Genomic DNA, 18,468 nt, shown 5'->3' with positions numbered 1-18,468 from the left:
TACTTAACAATTTAATAATGGCAATAATAACATTCTCAACTGAGATTCTCAACCACAGTTCTCAACCAAAAATCAAAATTCATTACAAACTGTAATGAATTTTGATTTTTGGATCGGATTCCTGTGTCGGATAAATATTATCCATACAATATATTAATAATTTTTGTAAATATAAAATTTTAAAATGAATGAATGAATATGTATGCCCATTTATGTTTTGTCAGTTTCGTGGTTTCAATAGAACAAATATCGAAAAATTGTGCGAAAAATCTATAAATACGATAAATCAAATGTTTTAAAAGTTTTTAAACATTACGATACAGTTAATTTACTGTTCTTTTAAATTCTTATACATATATTGTAGGTTAATAGACAGTTCTCTTCGTACTGCTTCGTACGCTTGGCTATAATTTTTCAACTAGTGTACCTTGAGTGTAACGGAAGACAGTTTTTTTTTCAGCTACTGGATCAACATGAAAAGTCCCTGAAGTCAAAGTGTTTTAAAATTATTTTTCAATTTAAAAGTATTCTATTTTTATATAAGATATTCGATGAATATTAATTTTTGTTTTTGGCTGAATATTTTTTATCTATCTTTTCAATCATATAGCAACATTCGAAACACGAGAATTCATTACCTGTTCTCTGTCTGCAAGAGTGACGTATGAACGGCAGAAACGAAAACGAAAGAAAAGCCTCTTGTGCCGTTGTTATCTTCTATCATTTCTGAAGAATGGAGACAAACGGCCAAGTTAATGGGCTTAAATCTAAAAAGAAAGACAATGGAGACGGCAAGGATAATTTATGGTAATTGTTCAATGTTCATTTACAAGTAACATGCAGCATCCATATAGGGTATCCAATGTGTCACACCTACGTGATGTCAAGAGTCGTACCTGAGAAATATGTGACCTAGCTGCGACGTTTTACCTTTGTTTGTAAAACAGTCGTGGAATCCGACACAACTGTATATGTGGAAATTGGAAGGGAAACGACACCTATGACACATGTCGTCGTGCATCTGCATCATATAAAGTAATTTTAATTTCCAGGTCTGCGATTTTAGAAGAGGTCCAAAATCAAGGGAACACAAAATTACCATCAAATAAGAATGTACTTGTATTGGGTGATAATGAAACGGGTAAAACAACACTCATAGCTAAATTACAAGGAGTTGAAGACCCAAAGAAGGGGTCAGCTCTTGAATATGCATATATAGATGTAAGAGATGAATATCGAGATGGTAAGTTTATACAAAGGCTATGGTTTTCTTAAAAAAAATACTAGTTTTATTAATAGCGATACCATTGTTTGTAGAATGATTGTTTACAATTGAAAATCTGTTTTGATCATTGAATTTATTGGCATTATCTATGATAAATTGTTATTTCTGATTCAAACATTAAACAATAAATAGCTTCATTATTGTAATAATAAAGAAGAGTACACATGGTTATAAATTTAAGCTTCTCCGATGACCAATAAATAAGCAAAAGTGTATTTGATGTAAAGTGTGGTTTTAATTTTTAAATAATAATGTCACAATCTGTCTGTAAAGACATTACATATAGCCGACTAAAAACGTTTGTACTAATTAAATCATTTGATCTATGAGGGTTACATATGAAACTAAACTAATTGAAAGATATTTTACAGGTTCTGTTGTAATTTTGATTTTGTAGTTAGTGTTGTATGTACATTAACAAAGCCAACATTTTTGGCAAAAAATCACTAATAATTTCATAAAGACTCCTATTTCCCTCTCAACAGGAATAGCATAGCAATGCATGTATTTTAACAGTTTTCCAAAATAATTCATTTTAATTCATAGGTCTCCACAACAAGAATAATAAAAAATCTTCAAATCAAATCTACACAATAGCTTGATAACAGATTATTAAAATTCACATGTAAACTAAAAAATATTTTTAATTATTCTGACATATTAATTGCCCTCATTTACAATTTTGTTGAAATTTCTCATGTAATTTGGTTATATTTTTTCATTTAAGCATTTATTTTTTGTATTAAAGAATCTTTTAAATTATATGTTTAATAAACATTTAAGAATCTTCTTATTAATTTATTTGCCATTCATTTAAATTTTTGTTAATGCAAAAATAAATCTAATTAGATTAAGTTATTTTTTATTTATTAACAAAGTCTTCCAAATCCTTCCTTAAAATGCATTATATTTGCAGACCACACAAGGCTCAGTGTATGGGTATTAGATGGGGATCCAGGGCACACAAACCTGCTCAAATTCGCACTTAACGAAGACACATTCCCTCACACATTGGTGATATTCACGGTGGCGATGACCACACCATGGGGTATACTGGACCAGCTGCACACGTGGGCGGCTGTGCTCGGCGATCATATAGACAAATTGGATCTCACGCCTGGTGAGTTTTGATTTTAGACATTGACGTACAATAAACAACTTAATTCATAAAAAAAGAAAACACAATGACACACAATAATTTGTGAATCTATATTTCTATTGGAAAGTTTGCTTATGAGCATATAGACTGAACATTACTGCCATAAAAAGGTGTTTATTTGGATTAATGTTTTGTACCATGCTGACTCACTCATTTTTAACATCATTTTGAGGGTAATCGTGAATTTAGTTGCTAGAGTATGTCAATAGTTTATGAATGATACATATTTAGTTCGTTTGTAATAGTTTTAAGTTGTAAAGGCAAATAAATGAACTTTTTATTTATTTATTTAATGGCCTAAAACAACATTTATTTATACAAATTAAGCTAATGTTGCTAATTCATTAATCATCTGATCTACTAAAACCTCTAAAAGTTTTATTAAATTCAATGGTTTCTCTCATATAAAAATGCATTTGATTTGTATTCTATACTAGCTGCGCTTCGCGGTTTCACCCGCGTGGCTCCGCTCCTATTGGTCTAAGCGTAAAGATATATAGCCTATAGCCTTCCTCGATAAATGGGCTGTCTAACACCGAAATAATTTTTTTCAATCAAACAAACAAACTCTTCAGCTTTATAATACTTATTAGTTTAGATTTGAAATTTAAATTTTCTGGTTTCAAAAAATTTTAACTGTTTGATTTTGTCAAATCCCCTCACAAAAACACAATAATGGTACAGTGTATTCATGAATAATAGAAAAGAAAAATGTGAATGATTTTCAATTTCATAAGAAAATTTCTAAATAAGTATCTTGATATTTCGTTAATAGTTCATTATTTATGTATTTCATGAAGAATAGTTTTTTTTACGAAAGATATTACTTTAATATTTTTGCCGATTTATGTTCTAGATAATCCAAAACTATACTGTTGATATTTACTGGACTGCAATTTGCAGATTGTTGATGTTATAAGGAGAAGTTTTGGCTATTTTTATTTTGAACCCTAGGGTTGTCACTGCCTCTAAAAATCGTAAAATATATCACAGACAAAATGCAGGCAATAAATAAATTCAATGAAAAAGTAATTTCATTATAGAATGATTTTACTAAGGGCCGATTTTTCAATGCTTGGATAAAACTTATCCGTCCAATAAAGTATGACACAATAATATTAAAATGTCACGTAAACTGTCAAATACGGGCAATTAGAATACGTTTTTAAAATAGTAGTTTTATACATTATTCGACGAATATTTTTTATCCAAGCATTGAAAAATCGGCCCTTAGAATAGAAAATTAATATATTTTGAAGATAAAAAAACAATATACATACATATTATATGGATATATTATACTTATACTAGGATTACCAGGTAACTGAATAACCTGTAGACTGTAGTTTAGATAGAAATAGAATAAAGACTTGTAATTGGCAACTTCCATCACCGTAATATGAAGATGGATCTTCATTAACACATCAGTCTCAGTGATCTATTCTTAAAACGTCATATCTAGTACATAGAGGGCATGAGTCATAAATGCATCTCTAGAATATTAAGATCCAATGCCTGCTTGCTTATTATCTTTGTCTTTTTGGGTCATTGTAACTAAAAAATATATCACTCTTATATTTTGATCTTTTAACACATGATGAATGTGTGTTTCAGAGACAGGTTTTTGAAGTGAAAACTTCTTCAGCGGCGTTGAGCACTTTTTCTGTAATGGGTATAAAATCTTAAACTCGCGTCAGGACACGTGACCTGATCGAAAAAGCGTAAGACGGATACCATTCCAAAACATCAAACATGCTCAACGTTAATAATAATCAATCAACCCGTCTTTTTTTTGTATGTACTTGGTCAAAATTTGCATTAGAAAAATATCTTTATCCCTATTCCTATCATGATTTTCACTTAAAGAGGCAACACTCATACAGTAGAAAAAAAGTGAGCTGATGATTATACATACTTGAAACAGTTATTATTTGAAAATAAAAGATTCGAGGAAGAATCATATTACTTGTATTATTCAAGTTACAACATTCCAAAGCTTTTGCGTAGGTATCTAATATTGATAGAAAATTAACACATTCTCGCGAGTAATGCTTTTATAGCATGTATATGTTTATAATTCTTTAACATTAAGTTGGAGAAAAATAGAACCCTTGCAGTATATTTAGTTTTATCTTTTCATTCGGTTGTCGCGATATTTCAATCGCTATTAAAGTAAACAATTATGGATAGCTTACATTTCTACATATCAAAATAAATCTAACACAACATAAACATCTGTTTCCCCGTGTATTGATCGTGGAACCGGTTGCATTGAGCTTAGCATCTCCGTAAGCTCGTGTTTATTTCTCGCGGTGACTCAGCCTGGCGTGTGACGTCATCGCGGTGACAATCGATTAACTGTAGACGGATTGATAACTGCGTACTAAGTACGCAGTGTATGGTGTGCACTTTGCGTATTCTTTACACGCATTTCTTGATGATTAGCACTTAGTAAGATAAGCAAGATATATTTAATATTTATTTAAAGAAAACTTGGGGTATGGGGTATTATTGCTCAATTTGTCACTGACCTTTGGTCAGTTTGGTCATCAGTATGACCGGTGGCCGTCTCATATGCTATGCAGCTGCATTTATTTAATACATAGTTGAATATATTGGTCACTTCAAACTTTACGAAACCAAAAAATAATAGAAAAGTAAATTTGTCAACCCTACGCATCGCCCGTGAGAACTACTAGATTCTAATTCATTGTTAGTATCAAACGTATAATTAAATAAGTCCAGTAATCGCATTTAATCTTATCTATCATTAATTAAATTACGACATAAAAGTGGTAGCACTACAGAATATAAATTGTTTACGACGACGAAGTTAACCGTTCTGTCGATTACCGAATTAATTCTACGTAACTTAACAATAATTATTATTCGTGAAAGTAAAGAGGTATTGTATTTAAGTGTGCCAGGTGGATAAAATATATTCGTATGAACGGTTGAGATCGGTCTTCCGTGATAGTATTTTCGTGTTGAATCTTTGCCTAGACTTCAAATCTTTGACTTTCTAATAGTAGGTACAATGCAATAGTCATATTTCTATCTTTGATCTTTCACGATTTCTTTGAAGAGCCGGCTGAATTATGGTTTAAATTACGTTTAAACAATGGGTAGGAATTTCAAACGCGTGTTAGACAGGCTGGGAAATATTATGAATGTCTGTTTGTTATTTACGACTCCACTTACTGTTTAATAATTCTGTAAAGTTTCTCATTAAATACCATTTACGAGTTATGAATATATCCTCCATCCATTGCGAAACGATAAAATCAAAGTCAACTTTTCATATTTTCATCTCATGCGTACCTATTCCGATTTTAATATCAAACAGCATTTGCATAACGTATTAAGATTCCACATTGATGCTCGTGAGCCGATAGCCTTTGTCATCGCAATCTAAAATATGTAAATTGAATAGAAAACAGGTGTTTTATTTACTCTTGTAACTCATAGGAAAATTGACTTTATCCATTAAACTAATCGATTATTAATGTTCAATGGTCTGGGGAGAAAATTCAGTTATTATTTAATCTCGCTCATAATCAGATGCTCTCGATAGTCGATAGTCTATACTTTATATTAATTATACTACTATTTTCTCCGTTTTGTTTTTCCTCCATTGATAAATTAGTCTTCAAATTGTGGACATACGAAATATCAATGAAGCATCTAACTCACACAATAGCGCAATTTTTTTAGTCATTCAAGTGCGAAAAATCTTACTAACGCTATGAGGTATACATATTATCTAAAAATATGGTTGAGAAATATATCTCAATGAACGCAATCGTGACAAAACTTTTCTAAAAGGACCTTCAAATATGTAAATAAACATTCTAGCCATGTTTGATGATGACTCAGAAAACATTAATTCGTTATTCGTTAAGTAAGCGTTATTTCCGTCGCTGGTCATTAAATGTGTTTGGTGGCTTACTGTTCTACGGTTTTAGTTGATGTATGTGAAGTATCTGGAGATATTACTTCTAAAATTTATTGAAGAACGTACACATAATGCTAATTATATTGCTGTAATGCAATGTGTGGAATGGCATAGTTTCAAATGTATCCGTTTCCCCAATTACCACAAATAAATAACATATCAGTTCTTTATATTTATATGCATATTATTATCAGCTAATTTATAATCGATGGTCATTAATCATGTGTTTTTTTTTGTTTTTATTTGTAAATAATATTAAAGTCGTCAAAAATGTCCGAGCAGTGATGTATAAAACATTCATTGAAATTAACACCTTATTACATAGGAATGTTCAAAGTCTATTTGTGTCGCTCATTAGAGAAATCTGTCTAATGCACGCGTAGGCAGAGTTTTGCATCGGACAATTTTTCAGCGTGATTGTTAGTATAGTTGGTTATTGTATGTCTATCGCACATTACCTTCTCCAAAGCAAGAACGAAACTGCTCATATTTCTCAACACTACTCTCATCGAACAAAATGCCTATAATCCGAATTTTCTATTCCAGAACAAAAGTTACAGAGTAAAAAACAACAGGTACAAAAGTGGATACGGTATACGGAGCCCGGTGACGAACTGGAGCCCACAGCGTCGTCACCAATGAAGCGATCGTCGAGAAACCTCTCAGATGAACTCGATAGTGATGAGGAGGATAATACGCTGCCAGAGAATGTGCTGTTCACGAATTTGGGGTTGGATATCGTGGTTGTGGTTACTAAGGTGAGTGGAACATGTTGATTGGGTAGAATGGAGATGGAATTATTATTAGTTTTGGTATTGGTGTTTAGAAAGAAAGAAAGAAAGAAAGAAAGAAAGAAACATTTATTTGACTCCACAATATAAAATTTAAATTAATAATAAAAACACAGATAACAAGCAGTTTCAAACAAATAAAACTGTTAAATAAACGATAAACAAGTAAACAATTAAAATAACAATAGGTAACAAATTAACAATCTTATTAATACAATAAAATAAAATAAATGTGAGGAAAAGTAAGTGGAGCCAAACCAGGTAGCCACTCAGTATATGTTGCGACACAGTTGCAACACTGATTTTCAGTGGCCCCTCTCTGTAGTGATTGGAGCGGCAGTACGTTCGCAAATATATATTTTAATTAGAACATGTAAATAAAAAACACACGATATACATACACATAAATAAAATTCACATTTTTCAACAACAACAATACACAATAAAGTAATTAATATCCAGATAAAATGATAAAATACCTACATAATATAAAATACGTTAAGACCTAATGAGAAATACGCAACTAAGGTTGGATTTTGAACTCCTGTAACAGGTATTTTTTATATTTAATTTTAAAAGAGTTTAATGTGTTGGAGTTTAATATAGGTGGTGGAAGATTGTTCCAACACTTAGTTGCGGAGTATTTGAAACTTCCCCTGAAAGCAATTGTGAAACTCCTCGGCATGGCAAGTTTACGAAATGAGGAACGGGTGTCATAGGCGCTGCCCTCCCCCATCCAGGTTAGTTTATCGTATAGATATTTCGGGGCTTTCGTTATGACCACTCCAAAAAGGAGTGACGCGAGGTGCAACCGCCTACGATATTCCATTTTAAGACACCTAGCCTCTACCAGGTACGGAGTAATATGGGTCCTGGGAGGAATATCCCAACAAAAACGCGCACACGCGTTTTGAACACGCTGTATCGCATTCTTGCTACGGCATAATAACCTGGGACCATACATAACGTCGGCATAGTTGAACTTGGAGAGTACCAGACTTTCACAGAGTCGGATTCGTACATCGACGTTTAGGTGTTGTCGAATGCGATACAGGAGCTTAAGTCGATAAAAACAATTAGCTATAGTTGTATTCACATATTTTTCGAAACGTAGGTTTTCATCGAAGATCACTCCTAAATTTCGAGCCTCATTTACGCGTTCTATAGAATTATTTTCAATGAAAATAATTGGGTTCTCACACTCAATCCTACGGACCATATTAGGAGTGCCTAAAATCATATATTTTGTTTTATCCTTATTAAGCACCAGTGAGTTCTCGCGAGACCAAGCTGATATACGATCTAGATCGCTGTTAAGTTTTGCGGTTGATGCAGCTGTCTGTGAGGGATCAAATGAAATATATAATTGAATGTCATCAGCATAGGCATGGTACTTACAGTGCTGTATACAATCAAAAATATCGGCACTGTAGAGAATAAACAACAATGGACCGAGTATAGATCCCTGAGGTACACCCCTGGTTACTGGTGTACACTGAGAAAATGAAACTGATCCATCCTCCTTGTTCACGGCAACCGTTTGGCACCGTTTACCACTGAGGTAGCTACTGAACCACGCCACCGACTGCGAACTGAAACCATAAAATGTTAGCTTGGATAACAGCAATGGCACATTGAGAGTATCGAAAGCACGTGAGTAATCTAGCAACACCAACAACGTACCCTTGCCACTATCGTGCGCGCTCAAAATATTGTCCAGCACGTCAGTCAACGCCGTAGCCGTACTTCGGTTCTTACGAAAACCGGATTGTAATTCAGGCAATATATTATTACCCTCAAGATACGCCATCAATTGCTTATGCACAACTTTTTCAAGCACCTTTGACAGGCGGGGCAGAATGCTAATCGGGCGGAGGTCTTTATCAGCTAAAGGATTTTCTTTTTTGGGGATAGGTTTTACAAGTGCATGTTGCCATAATGCTGGAAAGGTGCTGGATGATATAGAACTGTTAACAATGTCCGTTAGCACCGTTAAGGTCATAGACGTTGTCAGATGGAACATGTCTAGTGATATATCATCAACACCAATGGCTTGTGATTTTAACTCTTGTAAAGCTTTTAAAACAGTGTCCTGAGACACTGGCTTTAGATTAAACGATGCGTCACTATGACGATGATGTTGATATCTCGTAAGTGTTTGGGGGAGAACATGATCGTGTCCAGGTATGTCAAGAAAATGAGCACTTAATTTGTTTGGGTCGCGGAGATGCGTTGGAAGGATAAGATCTGACCTCTGTTTGACATTAACCTGAGCCTTTATATGTTTCCATAACACTTGCGAGTTTTTAATATTAGCATTGATGAAAGTGTCAAAGTATACCGTTTTTTCGCGAAAGATAGCCGAGTTTACATACTTTTTTAGATCAGTGTAAAACTCTTTATGACAAGACTTTTTAGATCGTCGAAAAGCGTCTTGAGCCACATCCCGGCGCCTCATCATCATTTTTATATTGTAGGTCAACCAAGGAGGATATTTGTGTTTTATATAGATAGTCTTTTTGGGTGCATGGAGATCAAAAACATATGAAATAAGAGCAGTTAGAGCGGTCACTTTGTCATTGACATCATTCAAACCAGAAATAAACTCCCAATCTAAGGACCGTAGTGTTTTGTTGAAATCCTCCAAGTGAATATCCTTAATTGGCCTTGATGAGATCCACTTTGGTGTTGGCTTATCAATTTTGAAGTCAAAAGTGCATGAAACAAATGCGTGACCACTAAGGTCCTTGATATAGTCTATTTCAGTATTCAATACAGTGGCATTAGTACACACCAAATCAAGTAACGTTTCACTCGTATTCGTAAAATGCGTAGGATTAGAGATAATCTGCTTTAAGTTGGTAGCAATTAAGAAATCATTTAATTTTTGGTAATTAATGTGATTTACATCTAGAAAATTTACATTGAAATCTCCGAGTAGAATAATATTATCACTCCATATGAATGAACCCACAGATTCCATTAAAGCTGCCAAAAATAGATCTATCGACATCCATGGCGGTCGATATGCCGTGCCGATGACAACTGTTACACGACGCACCACTACCTTAACCCACATCTGCTCAACCTCATAATTACTAGGGTGAGACAATGTACGTGCATTAATGCCATTCCTAATATAATATCCTACACCTCCACCACGGGAACGCACACTCGAAGGGCGTGGTACATGCCGGAGACTATACCCGGGGACACGAGGTGCACGACCGCTTTCTCCTTCCCGGAGCCAAGTCTCGTTAATGGCCAGCAGGTCCACACCGTGTCGGTCCATCGCGACTAGAAACTCATCATGCCGAGTACCAAGGGATCCAGGATTTAGCAAACCAATTTTAAGTTTATTTTTAAGACCAAACATCATTTACAATATAATAGCACAAAATACAAATAATATATAGGTAGGAGTAGTTTAAAAAGATAATTTGAATACGCTGCTTTAAAAAGAAATAACATTAGAATTAATATGTTCAGTGGAACGACATGATAAGCTTGAAATATATAATATGATATAATATAATTACATGTAATATAGAATATAGAAAATAATATGAATAAAATACATTTTAATACATTTACATAGCAATAAAATTTGTAAATATTTTGAATTCGTCTACCGCCCAATATATATAACAATACGTGACACAATAACATAATAAAGAATAAAAAAGAAATAACTACTACTTCCACGTAATATCTACAACAATAACCGTGTCTTAAATATTTAACATTAAAGATTGTTATTATTTTGCCTACAACAAATAAGATTCTATTTATAACATACAATAGTAGACAGCACACGACTATTATGAAATGATTGTTGAAGTTATAACAAATGATGTTGAAAATAGTAATTAATGAGTGAATAAGTTCATGATATTGATTACAGGCTAGTTCTAAACAACTTATTATTACAGTTAGCAACAAATTAATCTTTACCAAAAACACTATCTATATCCCCTATTGATTGTATATAACAAATTCTCGAATTAGAGTCTTTTCTAGCATATATTCGACCACCCCTAGTCCATATAAAACGCCAATCATGTCCCTTTTGTCGTGCTAAATAAAACAGGTTGCGATTCGTACGAGTTAGATGTTCATTTATATAAAACCGGTTTGTTGTTGTGCCTATCCCAGTACCGGCCGTGTCCGCGCCGCGTCGCACGCGCGCCGCGCGTAGAAGCTCGTCTCGCAGATGCCGTCTAGATAAGCGAACGACAATCGCGCGTGGTTTTGAAGTGATGTTAGAACTCTGGATAGTGTTTTGATTACGACGTAGACCAACGCGTTTAGCAGATACTATATCGTGTTCACTCAACTCGACCCCTATTTTTTGTGCAAGCGTAATCACTACATGTATAGGGTTTTCATTACTGGACTCAACTACACCTGTTACTTCCACATCGTTGAGTAGATTTTCCTGCTCGGACTGATTCAAGCGGGCCTCAAGTTTCGCAATAGCATCGCTACTGGCAGCCGAAGTATGCTCACTGGAAGCCTGCATATCCTGACTTTCCAATCTCAACAGCCTAGCTTCGACATCCCCCAACCTCTTATTAAATTCATGGATAGCAGCTGTAAAATTCGTCATATCCATCCGAAGACCAGATAATTCGGATCGCAGGAGTTTGATCTCATCTACGAGAGACGGTGATTGAAATTGTTCTGGTGAATTTTGTTTATTTTTCGCCTCGTCGCCAACGGGAAGGGATAGGTCGGTGATAACAGGTAGGTCATGTTTGTTCATGCATTCCTTACACATCCATTTGGATATATTTCGAGAACCGGGACTAATATTCATGCATTGTTTGTGATAAATTGCACTGCACTTATTACATTTTGCGCCATCTGTTGTCGCGCAGAATTTGCCACAAGCAGTACATTTTTTCGCCATATTACTTGAAATATGTTTCGATGAAAGTTATCGCTATTTTTAGATAGATGGCGGTTATTTTCAAGGGAATTTCACAATGCAATTTTTTGAAAATATACTATTGTTGGCTTCAATACAAACAAATTCAATACAAACTCAGTTTATTGATTCTCAGAGTATTCGTACCAGTAGTTAAAAGTAGTGCTGAACTGCTGAACAGGTTCAAACGAAATAATAAGCAACGTAAACGTCAAACTCAGCTGCTCAACAGCTGATCACCTTGTTTTAAATTTTTGCTTTTGTCACTGCACATAACACGAAACGAACACTTTTAATTATAATACTTATACTTATGATTGTTTTATCACGTTTGTTACTGTTAAAAAAGACTTCTATATATTTTTATAAAATTAAAGAAATGTTAGAACGACTGTCACTTCAACCGCCACAAACATATTGCAACCGCCACAAACATATTGCCAAATTGTTTAGGATTTGTCCAAACAAATTATATATTCTATTTTCTTTAGTTTTAGTTTTCAGGTCAAAAGTAACATGTTTTTGACTTCCTATATTCATTCGAACAATAAGTAGCCTATATTTCAATACGAAGACATCGAAGTTACTTTTCCAAAAAAAAACAAATAATAATAAATAATAATATTTATTTGACTTCCTAAAATCTCCACTAACTTTATACAAATCGACCGTCCACAGACTGACTACATGAGCACATTAGAAAAGGAGCACGACTACCGCGACGAGCACTTCGACTTCATGCAGCAGTGGATCCGCCGGTTCGCGCTCCAGTACGGAGCGGCTCTGTTCTACACTAGTGCCAAGGAGGATAAGAACTGCGACCTGCTGTACAAGTACCTCACGCACCGGATATACGGCCTGCCCTTTAGGACACCGGCTCTGATTGTGGAGAAGGATGCTGTGCTCATGTGAGTGTCTATAGCTTGCCAATTAGGACGCTCTGGTGATATGTAGCTTGCTAATTAGGACAATATGGCGATAAGTAACTTGCCAATATGGCAATATTTCACCTGAATGCTTTAATGAAGAGTTTACTAGTATTAATATAATATTATGTTCATTTTCAGACCCGCTGGCTGGGATAGTATGAAAAAAATTAGCATATTATATGAAAACATGCAGACATGTAAACCGGATGATTATTATAGAGATGTTATCGTACAACCTGCCTCGCGAAAGGTATAGTATAATTTTCTGACTCCAAATATTTTTATAATAAAAAAAAATCTGTTTTTTTTTATCTAGCATTTAAATGATATAAAACTAAAATTAAATAAATTTGAAGTTTTTATGGAATAGAAAAAAAATGATACGAGGCAGGATTCGGGTTTGGCAAAAACATGCGTATCGTCGTCGTAGTCGAATCTTGTTTCATAATCTATTTTTGAAGTGAAAACTTCTTTAGCGGCGTTGAGCACTTTTTCTGTAATGGGTATAAAATCTTAAAGTCGCGTCAGGACACGTGACCTGATCGAAAAAGCGTAAGACGGATGGAGAGTAGACAGCTATCCCCTCTCTTCTACGCGCGTTTTCATTTCTGCCGGCACTCCCGGAGTGCAACCCATCTTTTTTTTTAATGTATCATTTATTAGTTTAATAAATAAATAATATAAATGTTGCAGAGCGGCGGGCACCGCGAGGCGGAGATCACGTCAGAGGACGAGCAGACGTTCCTGCAGCGGCAGCTCAGCGCGCTGCAAGCTGGCGCCGCGGCGCCGCGCGCCGACTCGCCGCTACGGGCCGCGCAGCGCACCGCCGCACAGGTGTGTAAGGGCGGCCGTACACGGACCGCTTCAACCAGTTTAGACCGACGCCTTGAAGCCGCGACCGCGTGGTGAACTATGGACATTCATTCACTGCCGTACACGGCCTGCTCGAGCCGTCACGACCGTTTCGAGCCGTCAACTGCGTGCTTTGTAGGGACAGCTCGAGCAGTCAACGACCGACCGCTCGAGCCGTCCGTGTACATGCGATGTTTGTTTTTTTATAAAAATATATTGGTCTGGTTTCGTTTAAGTTCAGTCGAATTCTGACGATTTAAAGCCGATTTAGTTACCTTGTTGTTAAAAAAATATTCCGTTTCAGATAAAAGATCGAATCTTTTCAATCTGAATCGAATCTTTTAAATGTAACAATATCTAAAATGATAAATATGGCTTGCAGTTGGACGGCACGAAGATCGGCATGGGCGGCGGCACGCCCGGCAACGAGGGCGTGCTGGCGAACTTCTTCAACTCGCTGCTGTACAAGAAGACGGGCTCGCCGGGCGCGCGCGCGGACGCGTCGCCGGCGAGCAGCGCGCGGTCGGACGCGGCCGCCGAGCTCGACCGCCTCACGCGCGCCAAGCGGCCGCCGCCGCCGCTCGACCTCAGCTCCTCCGACTGCTAGCGTGAGTGTGACACACGCGCAACACTCACACACAACATAAACACACATACGTAACAAAAACACGTATACAAATACATAATACATGATCCCACACAACACATTTACATAAAAAGTGATCACACGCAACACATTTACATAAAAAATGATCACACACAACACATTTACATTAAAAGTGATCACACGCAACAACTTTACACAAAACATGATCACACGCAACACCATTACACAAAACGTGATCACACGCAACAACTTTACACAAAACATGATCACACGCAACAACTTTACACAAAACATGATCACACGCAACACCATTACACAAAACGTGATCACACGCAACAACTTTACACAAAACATGATCACACGCAACAACTTTACACAAAACATGATCACTCGCAACAACTTTACACAAAACATGATCACACGCAACAACTTTACACAAAACATGATCACATGCAACACCTTTACACAGAACATGATCACAGGCAACACAATTACACAAAACATGAACACATGCAATACCTCACGCTCACACATACATAACCACATCTACTTTTTGAAAATAAGCATTCTAAACAGCAAAAATTAAGAGCAGCAAGATTCCCTTATAAATTATGCTTTATTTATGCCATAAATTCAGGTTTAACTATAAATGTAGTTATCCATTGCAGGCGGTAGTGCGGCAAGTGTACTCAAGTTGTCGCGTCGCGGCGGCGGCGCGGGATCCTTTCGCTTCAACGTTTCGAGGAACGGCGGCTATGTAGGACTATTTTCCATACTTCCAATCACTCCCCGAACGCAGTCTTGTATGTGATATAATATTATTTCGAATACTCTTATGTAATATTATTGTTTGTTCAACTACCCGCAAATTAACAGTATTGCAAACTACCCCCAACATTTTTATGAGTGAGATTTTATTTCTGTTTTTATTGTTTTAGCTTGAATTTCAGCTTATAAATTTTATAACGAAGTACTTCATATGTATAAGAATGATTCCATAGATACAGAAGTCGTGGGAGATAGTTCCTTTGTACGGATAATGCAGTGGACGGGAAATACCTATTTAATTTTCTGTGTAACACTTGTTTTATGATATTATAAGTATTTATTTAGATAGCCTCATGTTTGAAGTGAAAGATAATTTATAATGATAGGTGTAACGCAAGGAACGAAACGGTCATCGTCGAATAAGATTATGATGTAGAGATTAGTGTGGTTTTGTACTGAATCTGTATATATATTGAGCTTAATAAGTTGAAATTTTTTACGAATACCCTCAGCTAAATTAAAAAAAAATTGAATTTGAATTTAATCGAATTTATGGTAAACACGAGGGTTTGAACTAACTTTTGAGCATATTTTTTGTTATTGAGATTATTTAGTATTGTTTTTTTTTATTATTCGTGTAAAATTATCTCTGCGAAAGGCTACCATGTATTCATGTATGATTTAACTTGCGTATACATCTACCAAAATATACAGATATATAACAAGGGTAATGCAATTTGAGTGAAATATAATAGATATTATTGAAAAAACTGGATAAGACAATATTATTCCACTTCACAAAGTATTAGATTTATCTAATACATACATGAACGTTTTTAAAACAAGACAGAGCAAATAACTAGTAAATATTTAATGACATACCATCAAAAACAGTAAAACCTTTATCAATTATAATTAAATATCTATTTACTTAAGAAAACGGAATATACTATGTGATAAATGGTGCAGTACAAAACCATATAAAATTCCATAAGACGTGATCTTCTGTGAAGACTGGAACCCGACTGCAATGCTCGAATTGTGGTCAAAAACCATTTGAATATATCTAACGAGGAATTTACCATGACGTCTTATAGCAGTCTTATTTTTGTGTGGGATAAAGACAGCGCTATATAGCTCGTCTAGCGCCGTCCCTTTCACACACTAGAAATAATACTGCTTTAAGACATGTTACGGGGGTTGTCAGATGATAAAAAATAAACATTAGATACAAAGTATATAGAAATTCGATATATTGTAGTTGGGAATGTTGAAAAGATGTTTTGCACAATGAAGTCACTTTTGTACAAACCATGTGGCCAGTGCTTGTTACAAGTTTTATATATTTTGTTTTATTTCAAATAGTTTAAATTTTTTATACATCTCATATAATTATTAAATTGAATTGCAATCTCTTCAATCTTTTTTGTTTGAATATAAACATATTGTAATGCATATCTTAATGTAGAATAAATTTAGTGATACCTAATAAATTTGATTTGATCCATTATTGACACAGATCACACGTGCCAATATAAACTTGTAACACGTACGGCTAAAGTAACGATCATTTTGTGTGATGGTATTTATTTAATGTTTGGTGGAAAATAACTGTTCACTACGCTATGTTTAAGTCGCTTTTTATTATATTAACTATATCTGTGTATAATGTAATAAAATTAAAAATACAAAAAATATTAATTAGAATTATCGAAAAATACGACACGGACAGTTGTTTTCCATCAAATCGTGGTAATTTTGTATTAGTTTTGTTTTGCTCATAATTATGTTATGTAGTGAAATTGTAAAACGTTTATTTGTAAATTAGTTGATTTTAATAGTATTTGTCTCATGTATTGAGTCGAGTTGTGGTGTTTTAGTGTTCAAAGTGTAATCGGTGTCAATAAAAATGGCTTGATAAAATTTGTTGCACACACATCACGCTCTCTCAATCGTGGGATGGCTGTACTTTAATTTTAATGGTGGCCTTTATTGTTTCGCAACCAAATTTATTTATTTCGGAACCTCCATTTTATATAGTGATGTACTATTTATATGATGTAACTTAAAGATTGGTTTATGTTTGGTGCAATACAAAACATTCCAAACATGGTTTGGTGCTTATTATTATAGTAAATGATTGAATAAAATATGGAGTTTCATTTCGTGTTCTCTTGCCCGTGTGCTCTCTTGCGACTGAACTTTAAAGGTCACTATTATTCGTATGTTTATTTAATTCGAAATTTAGCGAGTATAAGAGGGTTGTATGGGTACTTAACCTCTGTTGATTAGCGAAATACCGCGTAGCTTTCCGAAATATAATTCCTACTAAGTATTCATGTAGATAATTCTGACTTCTTTCTAGCTGATATACTTAATTGCGTATATAACGCTTAGCTAAAATAATATCGATGGTTATATCGAGTGTAGAAGTATTTTTAAATCGAACTTGACAAAATGTTCATAGATGAAATCCTATAAAGGAAGCATTCCAACTGTAATTTTAATTATCGGAAATACAACGACTCTGACATTAATAGCTGTGAATTATTATTCAAATATATCCCATAGTAGGCATAGATAAAGAAAAAGGTAATAAAATTATATAGAGACAGGTATAGAGCAAAATATAGTGTTACAACTTTATGAAAGTATTAAAATTGACAATATAAAATGAAACCTACGTGAATCATTTGAAAGGCATATGCGCTCTCGCTCACACAACGGCATCTTATCGCTTGCCATCTCGCTTACTCTTCATGGTTCATGTATTGCGCGGTTCGAATTGAAAATAATTCTGTCTTTTCCAATAATATTATAAGTACAAAGGTGTAGATATACAAAAAGCACTCGAAATGTGGCTACTAAGCCAGAATTGACTGTTGTCTCTTTCGCTCACGATATTTGAGTCATGCCATCTCGCTTTAACGGTGTGCGAGTGTGCCGTCTATGAAGACCGATGTCTATCTACATTCTACACCTTTTAACTTCTAATATCATTGGTTTTTTGTATGTGAATGTGACGAGTTTGATGGTTTTGATACGAATATATTGTACAAGGGATGGAGGTTAATCATTGTCTATTTTTATAACGCGGTTATAATGTTAGGTGGCTAAGTGCATTATCAATATGACTTATTAGTGTTATTTATAGTTATTAAAAGTATAAAACTTATTCTGAAATGTGTTGTT

General features: G+C 34.8%; 1 protein-coding gene across 1 annotated transcript; it reads left to right on the top strand.

Moving 5' to 3' along the window:
* Positions 1–657: 657 nt before the first annotated feature.
* On the top strand, positions 658–15,314 carry Dlic (dynein light intermediate chain). The gene is made up of 9 exons (XM_090116158.1): positions 658–807; positions 1,053–1,243; positions 2,202–2,405; positions 6,946–7,157; positions 12,799–13,028; positions 13,188–13,299; positions 13,743–13,883; positions 14,284–14,509; positions 15,177–15,314. Exons 1-8 carry the CDS (start codon positions 734–736, stop codon positions 14,506–14,508), a joined length of 1,389 nt encoding a protein of 462 aa, XP_089972284.1. The 5' UTR covers positions 658–733; the 3' UTR covers position 14,509; positions 15,177–15,314.
* The last annotated feature ends 3,154 nt before the right edge of the window (positions 15,315–18,468 follow it).

Source organism: Colias eurytheme, chromosome 2 (assembly GCF_061535395.1).
Source record: "Colias eurytheme isolate Ceu_HAF_F1 chromosome 2, ilColEury1 Martin Lab GWU primary, whole genome shotgun sequence".
Lineage (NCBI taxonomy): Eukaryota > Metazoa > Arthropoda > Insecta > Lepidoptera > Pieridae > Colias > Colias eurytheme.
The sequence above is the reverse complement of the archived record's forward strand: the minus strand, read 5'-3'. Positions and strand labels throughout refer to the sequence as shown.